Source organism: Myotis brandtii, unplaced genomic scaffold (genome assembly GCF_000412655.1).
Source record: "Myotis brandtii unplaced genomic scaffold, ASM41265v1 scaffold384, whole genome shotgun sequence".
Taxonomy (NCBI): Eukaryota; Metazoa; Chordata; class Mammalia; order Chiroptera; family Vespertilionidae; genus Myotis; species Myotis brandtii.
Window position 1 is genome coordinate 2,268,234 of NW_005364745.1, and position 13,280 is coordinate 2,281,513.

General features: G+C 45.9%; 1 protein-coding gene across 1 annotated transcript in view; it reads right to left on the bottom strand.

The window, feature by feature from the left end:
• Positions 1 to 1,115: 1,115 nt before the first annotated feature.
• The window catches only part of SLC1A3 (solute carrier family 1 (glial high affinity glutamate transporter), member 3), a 75,706-nt gene continuing 63,541 nt past the window's right edge, over positions 1,116 to 13,280 (bottom strand). Inside the window, exons 5-10 of the mRNA XM_005872585.2 lie at positions 13,231 to 13,273; positions 10,326 to 10,618; positions 7,532 to 7,765; positions 6,829 to 7,023; positions 5,121 to 5,255; positions 1,116 to 3,380 (exon numbers count right to left, since the gene is read on the bottom strand). Coding sequence (XP_005872647.1) covers positions 3,176 to 3,380; positions 5,121 to 5,255; positions 6,829 to 7,023; positions 7,532 to 7,765; positions 10,326 to 10,618; positions 13,231 to 13,273 — 1,105 coding nt within the window. The 3' untranslated portion in view covers positions 1,116 to 3,175. The remainder of the gene's footprint in view (positions 3,381 to 5,120; positions 5,256 to 6,828; positions 7,024 to 7,531; positions 7,766 to 10,325; positions 10,619 to 13,230; positions 13,274 to 13,280) is intronic.

A 13,280-nucleotide genomic window follows, 5' to 3' on the forward strand; every position in this document is an offset into this window, starting at 1 on the left:
GCGCAGCTGTGCCGGCGTGGCTCCCTCAGGGGGCCTGAGCTGGCAGCTTCCTCCCAGAGCCCCCATCGGCCATTCCAACAGCACAGATGCCTGGGGAAAGTCAGGGTGTACCGATCAAACAGTGGTTTGTTCATTTGTGGGTCAAAAGTTCCTTTAGAGCAGTGGTTCTCAACCTTCCTAATGCCGCGACCCTTTAATACAGTTCCTCACGTTGTGGTGACCCCCAATTTCATTGTTACAAATTGAACATAATTAAAGCATAGTGATTAATCACAAAGACACTATGTAATTATATATGTGTTTTCCGATGGTCTTAGGCGACCCCTGTGAAAGGGTCATTCGACTCCAAAGGGGTCGCGACCCACAGGTTGAGAAATGCTGCTTTAGAGAAATGGGTGAAAATGAAAGATTTCTACCCCAGACAAAGGCAAACGCACAAAACTCTCCCGTGATTTCAAGGGCTCGGGGAACTCACGGAAGTCTTCACGCGGATGACCTAGGGTTAGCGGCCCCTCCTCGGGGGCCTGTCCTAAGAGGCTGCCAACTGAAGGCAGAGGGTCAGATTAAAGGGTCTCCAGACGCAAGCCCGGCCTGGGCCTTCAGGACACCGCCTGCCAGTTATTTATTAAAAGGCATGATGGGAAAGGGCCGGGCATCCCAAGAGAGTCCTCATGACGAGAACAACTCACCAGCACAATGGCTGTGTCTGACCTGTTCCTTGAGACCGCATGCAGCTTTCACAAGTGGCAGCCGTAAACACATAGATGAATCTCCCTGATTTCAAGATCAGACAGGAGATCACTTTTTTTTCAGAAGAACCGATGGTGGCATTCCGCTTTTCTCATGCCAACGTGGAAATGGTTTGGTTTGTCTGAGAAAGGTGAATCTGACGTGGACACGCACAGGTCTAGGAGGTGGGCAGGGAGAGGGTGTTCTTACTTATTTCCTTGTGCCTGGCTTCCCCCACCTGGTCCTGAATAGATTTTACCTCGTAAAAGAAATAAAACAATTCTGCAGGGTGCCCTGCCCCAGCATTGCCCCAAGCTCTCTGCAAGACTTTCCTGAAAGGAAAGCTTGTTTTCCTTCAGGGAGAAGAACAACAACGTGCAAAGGTGTCATGTAAAACTAGTTTTTCTTTATTGAAAATACATCTACAAGGTAAGGCTCCCCGCCCACCTGGGTGCGTGACCCCGCAGGGCCTGTGATGGGCGGGCGAGAGGCTCGGCCTAGAGGCCTTGCGCTCAGCTCCGTAAGAAATGGTTAGTGTATAAAAGTGATCACATCGCGTAACAAGTCATTTGACACGATTAATTTTTGCTCTACCGGTGTAAGATGACATCGAGTACAGGAACTTCTGTAGCCTGTTCCCGAAATAGAGCCTCGACATTAAAGGGTTACTCCACCACAGCCTAATGTTAACTTTTACGCACACATAATGCTCGGAGTCTATATAAAAATCTCTCTAATTGCATACCGGAGGACGCATGTCTAGATCCTCAGTCTGTTAGCATCATTAAGTCCACCCTCCACCATTTTCAGTCAGAAACTCAAACACCGCTGGCTGGCACCGTCCGACAGCTCCTGCTTCATGTGTGTGGCCGGATGTTCCTCAGGGGGTGAAAAATTAATCTCTAAACTGGGAGCTGCCTTGCCTGAACCAATGCCCCGGCCGTTTTTTTTCTTGGAACCACACTGACCATGTCTTTATACTGATTCCTCGCCTACCATTTCTCTCAGGGACACAAATAAAACCAAACAAAACCCCACTCCAGCTGAAGGTTTTGAATGGTTAGGTGGGATTCCAACACAAAGACATATCTTGTTTCCCTCATTCCAAGAACTTTTGATTATAGTCCAAAACCTGTTCAAATGAGAGACCACCCACCCAGCTCACAGACCTCTATTAGAGAGAGCGCTCATTCATTTGACTTGTTTAAAATATATAAGAAGGAATCTCATATTCTGATATGCAGACTTCCTTGAGGAATGTTTCTGAACTGAAGAGAAAAAGTGTTTCTGGTTAAGAAAAAAAAAGAACCTCTTTCATTAAAAAAATTCTTCCTTAAAGATGACCTCTATGTAACCTTGATATTTAAAAATCCTCTCTTTCGAATGTCAACTGTGCTTTGTTCTTCCCTAGCTGGCTCTTTCGTGTTCCACAGTAAGACCATGAGCACCCTTGCTAGTTGCTAGTCTTACATTTTAGTTTCTAAAAGTCTACCGTCAGTTGAGGAGTGATGGGAAATATCTTTCCCAGACCAGTCCTGGGAAGGGTAGGAAGAAGGGAAAACTCCCCCTGTCGGGAAGAACTGAGCGAAGAGATTGTGAATAATTCCACGCCTCCTCTGGCCTGGTGACGTGTACAGCTGACATTTTGTATACAGGACCTGGCACCCACACCACATCCTGCCCCTACTCAGAAAAGTTCATTCCCCATCAACATCCATGGGATGATGCTTGCTACTGGATGTTCCCAGGGGAAATAGAGGACAGGATATTTGGGTTACGAGTGACCACGAAGGCGTTTAGGGAACTCACCCATTTTACAGATGAGGACACTGAGGCCTAGAGATAACACGTAACTTGCCCATGGCCACATGGAAATTTCACTTTATGCACCTCCTCACAGCTGTGCTAGGTGTGGATTCATATGGTCCTGCTACTAATAAAACAAACACACAAATCAGGACAGAAAGGGGAGAAAAGCCTTCTGTCCAACTGAAAACCAAGTGCAGTTTATCAAGTTGTTCTGTTTTGATCCTAAAATTGAAGTGTGTTCTGAAGGACTTTCAAAGTTTGAAAGTTGATTTAAGCACATGTTTAGCCTATTATTTGTTTGACTCTAACTTATAAAAAAATCACATTTACAGGATTGTGTGTCACATAAACTTGCAAAATCTGATCAAGACTATTTTTTTTTTTTTTAAATCTCGGTACCTTCTTAGAGAAGACTAACATGAAATGACTTGAAACCTTCGAATGTGGGATGAACACTACACATGTTGGCCGCTGCCAAACCCTCCCTTGTGTTTGGATGCACACTTGCAAATCCTACCAGAGTTGGGAGGACAAGGGAGTAAGGGGCTTCCTGGAGAGGATAAGCTGTAACGAGATGGAAACATTTTGTCATGGTTTTCAAACCCTGGTGCTCAAGAGAGCATTTCTTTCTGTTAGTCTACATCTTGGTTTCACTGTCGATGGGTTTCTCAGTGTTGCTCTCCTGGGCAATCAGCTGATAGGGTTTCTTCATTTCGTTCTCTTCGATCACGGAGTTACCCATCTCCACATCTGGGTTCTTCAGTTCATGTCGAGATAAGTGCTCCACAATGCCGGCCCCCAGGGAGTCTCCCAGCACGTTGGTGGTGGTGCGGAGGCGGTCCCTGGGGAAGGCAAGGCGGGGAGAAGGAACAATGAGGCTCCATCAGGTGACTCCAGCTCCTGTTTTGAACCCCCCAGGAAGTTTGGAAGCATCTCTTAAAATTCTGCTTGGTGTATCCCCCAACCGCCTCATTACATAATCTATACATCACCTTTATAATAGCAGTTATTACAAGTTATAAGGACCTATAGATGATTAATTTTCAGTTACTAGAGTACCAACAGTGGGGAATGACTCTTCCCTTTCTCTTTTTATTTAAAATTTATCGTTGATTCTCTTTCCTATCTTTGACTTCTCACCTTCCTTTACACAAGCAGTTCTCAAAGTATAGTCCAGAGATCCCCTGGGTGTCCCTGAGGCCAAAACTATTTTCATAATAATGCTAGGAGGTCATTTGCCCTTTTAACTCTCATCTCCTCAAGAATGTCTAGCAGAGTTTTGCAAAGACTACAACAAAAGATGCAACCTACGACTGAATACAGAAGCAGCCGGGAGACCCCAGCCGTCTTGCATGAAAGCCAGACATTAAGGTGATTTGCAGAAATGTAAAGTGATATCATTCTTTCCACTAAATTTTTGGTTTGGAAAATGATTTTTCTCATAAAAATGTGATGTGTGTTCACATGTAACGGATTTATTATTGTAACCTTTAGATGAAGTCCACATTTTAAGACTTTCTGTTTTTCTAATCTGCTACGTGTTGATAGAGATGACCCACGTAGATGAAAGCTTTTTTGGTCCCCAATGATCTTCAAGTGTTGGGAGTCCTGAGACTGAACACCTTGGGAGCCACAGCTTTCTACCAGGAAGGGCCTCACATTAGGTGAGTGCTGGCCGTGGGCCAGTGGCTATGGTGTCATTGCACTTCATCCCCACAGCACCACGGGGAGGGGGGAGGGTCGGTGACATTATTCCCATTTTACAGAGGAGAAGCCAGGGTGGCTGGGTAAATTGCCCCGTGTCACAGAGCCAGGATGCGAACACAGATCCAAGTGACGTGGAACTCATGCTCGCAGCTGATCTCCCCCCACCCCTGCACCCGTCCTGCCGTGGGCACACGGTGGGGCTCTGGGGTCCTTAGACCTGGTGACGTCAACCTGTGTTGACTCCGCATGGACTGTGTCCTTGCAGGCATTCACTTTGGGAATCCTGGGGAGATATTGCTGCAAGTGGATGGGAACTTAGGAGAGAAAACAGGTGGAGGAGTCAGCTGGAAGGGTGAGGGGTGGGGCCTGGAGGGTACTTGTTGGAACTTTCCCCAGAGCCAAAGTCAATTCCACGTAAGGATGCTAGCTCTCTCCCCAGTGCCTGCCGGGCTGCCCGCTCCCTGCTGGGCTCAGAGGGGACCCTCTGTGCCGCATCACGCCATTGGAATGGGAAGCACAGGAGGACGGGGCCCGGCCAGCGTGGAGGCCGGCCGCTCTGTTCCCGCCGCGGGAAGGTTGTGCAATTCAGAAAGGGCCTTGCTGGCTTGTGCTGGCTCTGCGGATGGCGGGTTTCCCAATCCCTGAGTGGCTTTATGGAGTGAGAAGTGTAGCAGCCACATGTGCCCACAGGCTGATGAGGGACTGAACCCACATGGCGTCTGGGGCTCGGGCTCAAGCAATAAAGACAATTTAATAGCTGGCCTGGCTGCCCCTCACTGGGGAGCCCTTCTGGCAGGCGTGCCAGGTGCCCTATGCCCTAAGCTGACAGAGGGGCGCCCTATGGCAGCGGGCCAACACAGTCCGAGCTTACTCACAGGAACCAGTCCACCGCGATGATGAGCGTGATGTCGTCGGTGGGCAGGCCCACAGAGGTCAGCACGATGACCATGGTGACCAGGCCTGCCTGAGGGATCCCAGCTGCCCCGATGCTGGCAGCCGTGGCTGTGATGCTGTTAAAAGAAGTTCCCAAACAGAAACCATTTGTACGAATCTCCCCCAGTGCCCTGCAAACACCCAGCGCAATGTCTGGCTTGCCAAGCGAACAGACGAGGATGTGCTTTAGAAAAATGCGAGCCTGTAGAAAACCCATTGAACTAACCATCACGTTCACTAACATTTATGAATGGATTATTGTGTGCCATCTGATAGGCTACATGGCTTAGCTCATTTGATCCTCAACCAACCTCAGGAAGTCGGTCCTGTTATGATTGCCATTTCTAAATGAAGAAACTGGCGGCTGTAGACTTCTCACGTACCTGAAAATATTTTGTAAGGTCCAAAATACCGCATAGTTCAATAACAAATTGTTTCTAAGAATTTCTCTGTCCATGTGGAGGACTATAAACATAAGGAACTTGCATGGTTAATGAGGTCAGAAAAAAAATCAGATTTATCAATGAAAAAGCAAAATGATTATGAACTAAGTTCTGTAGAATTATAAATATTTTGTATGGAGACAGTGTGGACCCGGTTTGTAAGGCACATACCCTTGTCTGGGGCTCCGTTTGTTAAATGCCTGTTTGATAGGCGGGTGTGAGAATGTGAGCATGTTTTAAAAGTAGTTACGTCTTACCTAGGTGTAAAGTATTGATAAAGTAATAAGAGACTGTTCATGGTTCCCCCACATTGGTCCCCTTCCACGGTATTGGGATTTGTAGCTGGTGTATGGCTGCTCGGAGTGAAGACTACATTTCCCAGCCTCCCTTGGATTCCTTTAGACACAGTTCTGGCCAATGAGACATGCATGAAAGTGATCAAGCAGACTGTGCACCGCCTCTTCTTCCCTATGGCTAACATTTGGAGGTGGCGATGAGCCACCTTGGACCATCTGGGTGAGGGTGACGCCCCAGGGACGATGGAACCACAGGCCTGGGCCTGGTACACATGGAACACCTCCCAGCCATGAGGGCTTGTGGAGCAGAGCCCACACGAGAGAAACGCAGTTCTGTCTTACTGAAGTCACTGTTGCTTCATTTTTTTAATGCCTTTTAAAACTGGAGTGAGAAATATCCATACTATCTATTCTGCAGAAAGATGTATTTTTCTATTTCTATGTATTACATATTTCTGTGTATTTCTTCAAAGAGAAAGAGCTAGGTATATTTATAGATGATATACTAATAAGTAGATCAATCAAGTGGCAAGTGCTATGTGTGGTATGATTCCATTAACCACAAATAAAAGGGTGTGTATGTCTCCGCATAAGCAAAATTCTTTATACACCAAACATGAACAGTGCCACCTACAGCACGATGGGGAGTGCTGGTGGCAGGCAAGCTTCATGTTTGACCTTATACATTTCTATATTATTAGACTTTCATTATTAATGAATATGCACATCTGTAATTTTAAAAAAAAACAGTAAGTAAAAATTACTAAATATCAAAAATAAACCTATTCCCACAAACCCTGACCTCCCATTTATGTGTGAGTCCCTTCTCACCAGTTTCTTCACCTGATCCCTGATCACTGTCTCATCATTGAAAGTGGTTCTCAGGAAAATGTGTAGAACTTTCCTTGTACCTGATCGTAATAATCTGTCCAAAGTTCAGGTCAAAGTTGTTAACTTGAGCGATGAAAATGGCAGCCAGAGCCTCGTAGAGGGCGGTCCCATCCATGTTAATGGTGGCCCCCACCGGGAGCACGAATCTGGTGACGCGTTTGTCCACACCGTTGTTCTCTTCCAGGCACTTGAAGGTGATGGGCAGGGTGGCCGAGCTGAGGACAGTAACACAGGGCATGTCAGCTGACCATCCTGATTGTGCGGACCGGGCCTGAGTGTTTGGTGTTTTGGACACAGAGTTCCTTCCTGTTCCAGGAAGCGAGTCAGCACCCATAGAATTAGGGGAGCCTGGTCAGGAACAGTGGGGGTCCTCTTATTGGGTCCCTGGCAACTCTCCTGCCTCTGGATCCTCTGTGAGGCCTCACTTGTCATCATTTCCCATCACCACAGCCTGTGCCAGGTGACTGCCATCTCTCCCTCAGGCCAGCTCAACGGGAAGGAGAGTCCATTTCCATTTTGTTCCCCCACAAGGTATACAGCCAGCCATTCCTTGAATCCCAAAGGGCGTCTGATTAGCATCCGGAGTGAAAAAGCCAATTCCTACGCCTGGAGGTTTAAACCCGCCCTCCCCACCAGGGTCTCCCTCCACCTGAACCCCAGGATTCTGGCTCACAGTTAAGTCTGAGGTCCATGTTCCGACGGGAGTAAGCCACACACACACACCTGGAGGAGGTTCCCAGCGCTGTGATGAGCGCCTGCAGCAGCCCTCCGATGAAAACCCAAGGGTTTTTCCGCGTCACCAAGAAGTAGAGGAGGGGCAGGACGATGACGGCGTGGATGAGCAGGCCGATGATGACCGTCATGGTGTACATGGCCAGCTGGCCCCCGATCACGCCCATGTCCTCCATCTCCACTATTTTGCCTGCAATCAGGAAGAGGATGCCCAGGGGGGCGTACCTGTGCGGAGGACACGGGACAGTCGGGAGTCTGAATGCCAACAGGCCATGCTGCGGAAGGGACCCGGGGAGGAGAAAAAGTGGCACGGAGTTCCAGCCAAACCTTTCCACCCAGGACTGCTGTTAGCGCTCGGAGACACTGTGAGCTTCTCTCTTTTCTTTTTTAAATATAAATTTAAATATAAACACTGCGGAATTAGGCCTTCCTCTCACTCAGAATTTCTCTAGGTTCATTGGTAAGAAAAGACAAGGACAGAGGTTTGGTTACCCACCTCTTTTTTCCTAGATAATTCTCTCTACACCTGGGTCCCTTTTGGGGTCCTCAGATGCCACCCACTCCGCTGCCTCCTGCAACCCTGCTAGGTGCTCTGAACCGCCAGAATCCACCCAAACCCAGACTTTAGGACACATTTCCCCCAGCAGAGCCCAAGCCCCAAGCGACAGCAAGAGGCGCATGGTGCCGGTCAGTGTTTTGGACTGGCAGTCAGCTCTCTCATTCCAGGACGCTGTTCTTAGTTCTTCCCACCGTACACACGACTCACAATAATACTTCACATTCATCTTCAACTCTTTTACTCAAAGTTCTCCTAAGAGGAGATTTTGTTACAGTGCCAATGGGAAACTAGTACCACTTGCCATGTGTAGAAGGCAACCATAAACTAAATTCAGAGCTATTGAAATTAATAACATGCATGTATCCGCCACAACCAGGTTACAGGTGTTCTCATTAAGTAATGATTAACCACAGGCGGCTACTGCCACTTGCAAATCCTTCCCCCGTAGACTCAGCAAGAATGAACGACTGAGACAAAGAATGGCTTGTACATGTTGAAACAGCCCGGCTGCTGAAAGGACCCACTGCCCGGCACTCGACTCCCTCTGACGTGGGCAGTCAAGGACAACCAAACTCACATTACCCGCACCTGAGAGGCCAGTGCTCCGAAGGAGAGGGGGCTGCTGGGAAGTGGGGGGAAACTCATTTCAGATAGAAAAATACAATGCTGCCTTTAGAAGTCCTTTGAAAACACAGGCCAGGGAATTACAAGATAACCTGCTTGCAGAAATGTTGAATAACTCGACGTTGAATGTGCAGGCAAAATGCGCAGCTAGAAACACGCCATGTGAGGTTCATTCAGTGGCCCTGAATGGGCTTCTTTCATAAAAGAGGTGAAAGGTGCAGGCATTTTAATAATATGAAGACAAATGTCCACTTTCAGCCCTGCCAGGATTTCAAAGGAGGGCCCCCAGGATTTCATCTGGGGTCTCCTGTGGAGACCATATTCTGACCGGTCTTTGTACCCGAGTTTTCATTTCCATCTTGTGGAAACCCCTGAAAAATGAGTCTCTGGGCTTTGGTGGCAATAAAGACAAAGAATATTTCTAATCCTGTTGGTGAGTATTTGTCTTAGAAATGGATGGCTTCCTGCCTCAGGTGCCAAGCAGGCGTCTGGATTAAAAATAAAGGTTAAAGCAGTCAAAGGGCTTTCTCCCCACTGGAGAGAATTTACTTTTCAAGGTCAATGTTCCTCTTTGGATTTAGTCTTTTCCTTTGTCCCTTGCTCTCCACTTCATTTGAAGGGCGTTCGTGTTAAGTTGTGGCTTGGCCCTCTATACTACTGCCCAGGAGCGCCTCAGGCATCGGCAGACACTGGGTTTCTTTCTTAGGGCTCAAACAGAGCAGGGGATCAGAGTTTTTCTGGGGGTCCAGGGGCCTCTACGTTTGTTTCTCCTGCTATTGGGAATGCTCTTCCCCTGGTACCTGGCATGGTTGTCTTCGCCTGGTCACTCAGGTCTTAGCAAAAAAGGTCACCTCCTCAGAAGCCTTTTCAAGGCAAATTTGATGCCTCCTCCCCAGTCACTTTTTAATCACATCACATCACATAAAACAAAAGCTGCTGCTTTATTTTTTATGCACAGCACCTGTGACTGAAGCATATGGTTGATTTGTTTGTTTATCTGCTGTCTCCCTTAAAAGAATGTAAGATCCAGGATATTCTTATATGTTTTCTTCATGGCTATATCCATAGTGCCTGGCAGGATATGCTTGGTATATAGTAGACACTCGATAAATATGCCTTACATGAATAACTAAGGAGATTTAAAATCGGGGAATGAGAGAGGGGATCCCATCAGCACGGGATAAAGGAGTTGACGCCTTTCAAAAACAGGGAAGCAAAGTTATTAAGAGAGGCTTACAGATGGGTTCAAGACCACTACATGCCCAGAAAATCACTGATTTGCCCGGCTGGTGTGGCTTGGTGGTTGAGTGTAGACCAGGAGATCATGGTTTGACTTCTGGTCAGGGCCCACACCCAGGTTGTGGGCTCGATACCCAGTGGGAGGGAGGTGTGCAGGAGGCAGCCGATCAATGATTCTCTCTCATCATTGATATTTCTATCTTCCTTTCGGGGGGCGGGGGGAGTCATTGCTTTTCTTGTGCTTATCAGGATGAGATCATTGCAATGGCCACCCTGCCTGATGGCATTTTCCTCAGAACAGAACCCATGCTGATGGCAACACGCGTCTTGAACATGGCATATTCAGCAAGTGGAAATACGCACCACATTATCACTGCCACCAGCCTCATGATGGCCTCATTGAGAGAGTCGAAGAAGTCCCTCAGGGCTTGACCCTGCTCCTTCATGTTTCCAATCACGAAGCCAAAGCACATGGAGAAGACGACCAGGCCCAGCGCATTGACCCCGTTCACGGAGCCCGGGACCGGGATCATCTCCTCCGTGATCTTGGAAAGCGTCTCCATGGCTTCCGACACGTTGTTGATCACAGCGCCCAGGAGCGTTTCGTTAGACGGAACGGGCACTTTAATGCTTCTCTTCTCATAGTTGGTTTTAAACTTAAAAGGAAAAGGCACAACAGGGATGAAAGGTGATATTTTTTCTGCTTTATACTTTTCTGTTGTCCAAATTTTATATTATACACATTACTCTGCAGTCAATAATAGTGTTATAGAAAGTATCTATTGCCTGGCTGGTGTGGCTCAGTGGTTGACTGTGGGCCTATGAACCAGGAGGTCATGGTTCAATCCCTGGTTAGGGCACATGCCAGGGTTGTGAGCTTGATACCCAGTGTGGGGCATGCAGGAGGCAGTCGATCAATGATTTTTCTCTCATCATTAATGTTTCTATTTCTCTCTCCCTCTTCCCTCTTCTCTGAAATCAATAAAAATATTTTTTAAAAGAAAGTATCTATGATCTATCTATCATCTATCTATCTATCTATCTATCTATCTATCTATCATCTATCTAATCTCTGACAAACCCCTACTACTTCCTCAGCACAAACACACACATACACACACACATACACACACACACACACACACATACACACACTCATACACATAACAAACCATCATAGGAAAGACATATCTGGTTGAAGATGTTTAAATAAATATACAGATGTGTTTTTGCTTTATTCTGAAGCCCTAATAAAATGAGTATAACAGCTTTAAAAAAACTATAAACCCAAATATTCACAATATCCCTTTACCCTCAATGGATTCATGCTATGGGATCATGGACAAATCACCTAACGTCTTTTTGCTCATGTTCCTCAGCTGTGGAACAGGGATAACTGTGCTGGTTCTACCTCACAGGGTTGTTATGATGATCAAATTAAATCGAATATATGAGAACACCTCGTAAATTTTAAAGTACTAAACTAATGGTGGCTAATGGTGCTCAATAACAGAGCCCTTCACTGACTAGACTCAGTTGGAGATTTCAGTGGGTATTAAAATTCTTAAATCTCCAGACAACAGTCTTTAAAGCATCCCTGAGAATATCAGTTCTTAAGAACAGGTGCTTGATTAATAGTTGAACCCACTGCTCAAGTCCATAGTGGTATTTCTGCTTTTATTCAGAAGGTGGTCTTTCCCCATAGATTCTATATAAACGTTCCAGACAGGAGATATAAAGTATATTACTAAATAAAATGTACTACCAAATAAAGCCCCCATTCCTCTATGATTTTAATGTGAGCAGAATTCCTGGCCTTCATGTTGATGAAGAAATTGCAGCCACAGGCGATTTCTGGGAAAATATATTTGCTTCCCCTTCAAAATCCTGTAAAGGGAATCCAAAACCAAGTGCAAGAAATCTCCACGAGTCATCAGCACTTTCCCCAGTGCTGCCAGAAACCAGCATTTTTGATGTCGCCCAGTGCCAGCTGAATAACTAGAAGAGCCAGCCCCAGAGTACTGGGTTTGGCTGGTCAGATTGAAAAGGGTTTTTTATTTATGGTAACAGTTGTTTTTGAATAAAAGAAATTAGATTTTGGCCTCATGCTCTTCTTCTTCTTCTTCTTTTTTTTTTTTTTAAAGAAAGGGTTCTGTTAGAATTTTGCAGTGTGTGCATGCATTACCTATTAAAAATAGTCAATAGAATTTTTAAAAAGGGGGAGAAAAACAAAGGGTGGCTTATAAGTCTAAAACTTGGTCCTTCATGAAGTTGGGAGTTTGTTTTGTTTGCTTTACCGATCCTAAGCAGAGGGGTTAGGGTCTTATAACAATGGCAAACTGACACCATCTGGAAAAATGTTTGGGAACTATTATTGAACCCAGAAAGTCTAATTATTTCCCTTTTAATATCTGGGCAACAAAGCTTTTTTTATTCAAGTGAGGTTAGAATGAACTTTACGGAGTTTCTCCCCTAATAGTAAAATATATTTGTATTCAAAACACAGAGGGCCAAGAGTTGCTTGGATATCCGAGGCTAAAAGGAACTGGAGCTCACTATAGCCTCCAGGTGGGGTATCCCTTCCTAGGAAGCAGATTGTTGGAGCAGAAAGACGACAGAATTTGGAGTCAATACAATGGATGTGAATCTGGGTCTGTCATTTACTACTTCTGAGAGCTTGTGCCCGTTATACATATAATCTCCGAGTTATCCTAGATGAGCTGCCTCATCAATGAAATGAAGACAATGACATCCGTCATATGTGGCGTTCAGTTCCTAAAGATTCCATTTCCTTCTGATATGGTTGCTCCTTTAGAATCCATAAGCCTTTAGCAGATTTTTAAAAAAATGGCCCACTGATTTTTAAAAAATCAAATCCAGAAACTTGAATAATCTCCCTAACCTTTAAAACAGCTTGTAAATGCATTTCATATTGGAGTTTGCCTGCTTGGTGGGCTTCTGTGTGTGGGAAGTGGGGGTGGGAAGAGAGAGGGAGTGTCCTGATTAGCCTTCTTATAAATAACAGAGATTCAATAAGCTCTTTGTATGTAAGACATGCAGCATTTAGCAACTAATAAGCATTCAGTGTAAGGTAAGACCCACCCCTGCTTCCTAAATTCATTAGAAAACTCTGGTACTTTCCCATCTGGTTCAGACGTTGTTTCTTATTGCAGAGATATGGACAAAAATAAAATAAGAAAGAGGGCCCCACTGTGTTGGTATGCCATAGAAGAATTACTAAGGTAATTAGTAGCTGTAGAGTGTTTACCTGTTTAAAGCAGGCTTCCACCAGATTTGGAGGGAACATATTCCTGCAAA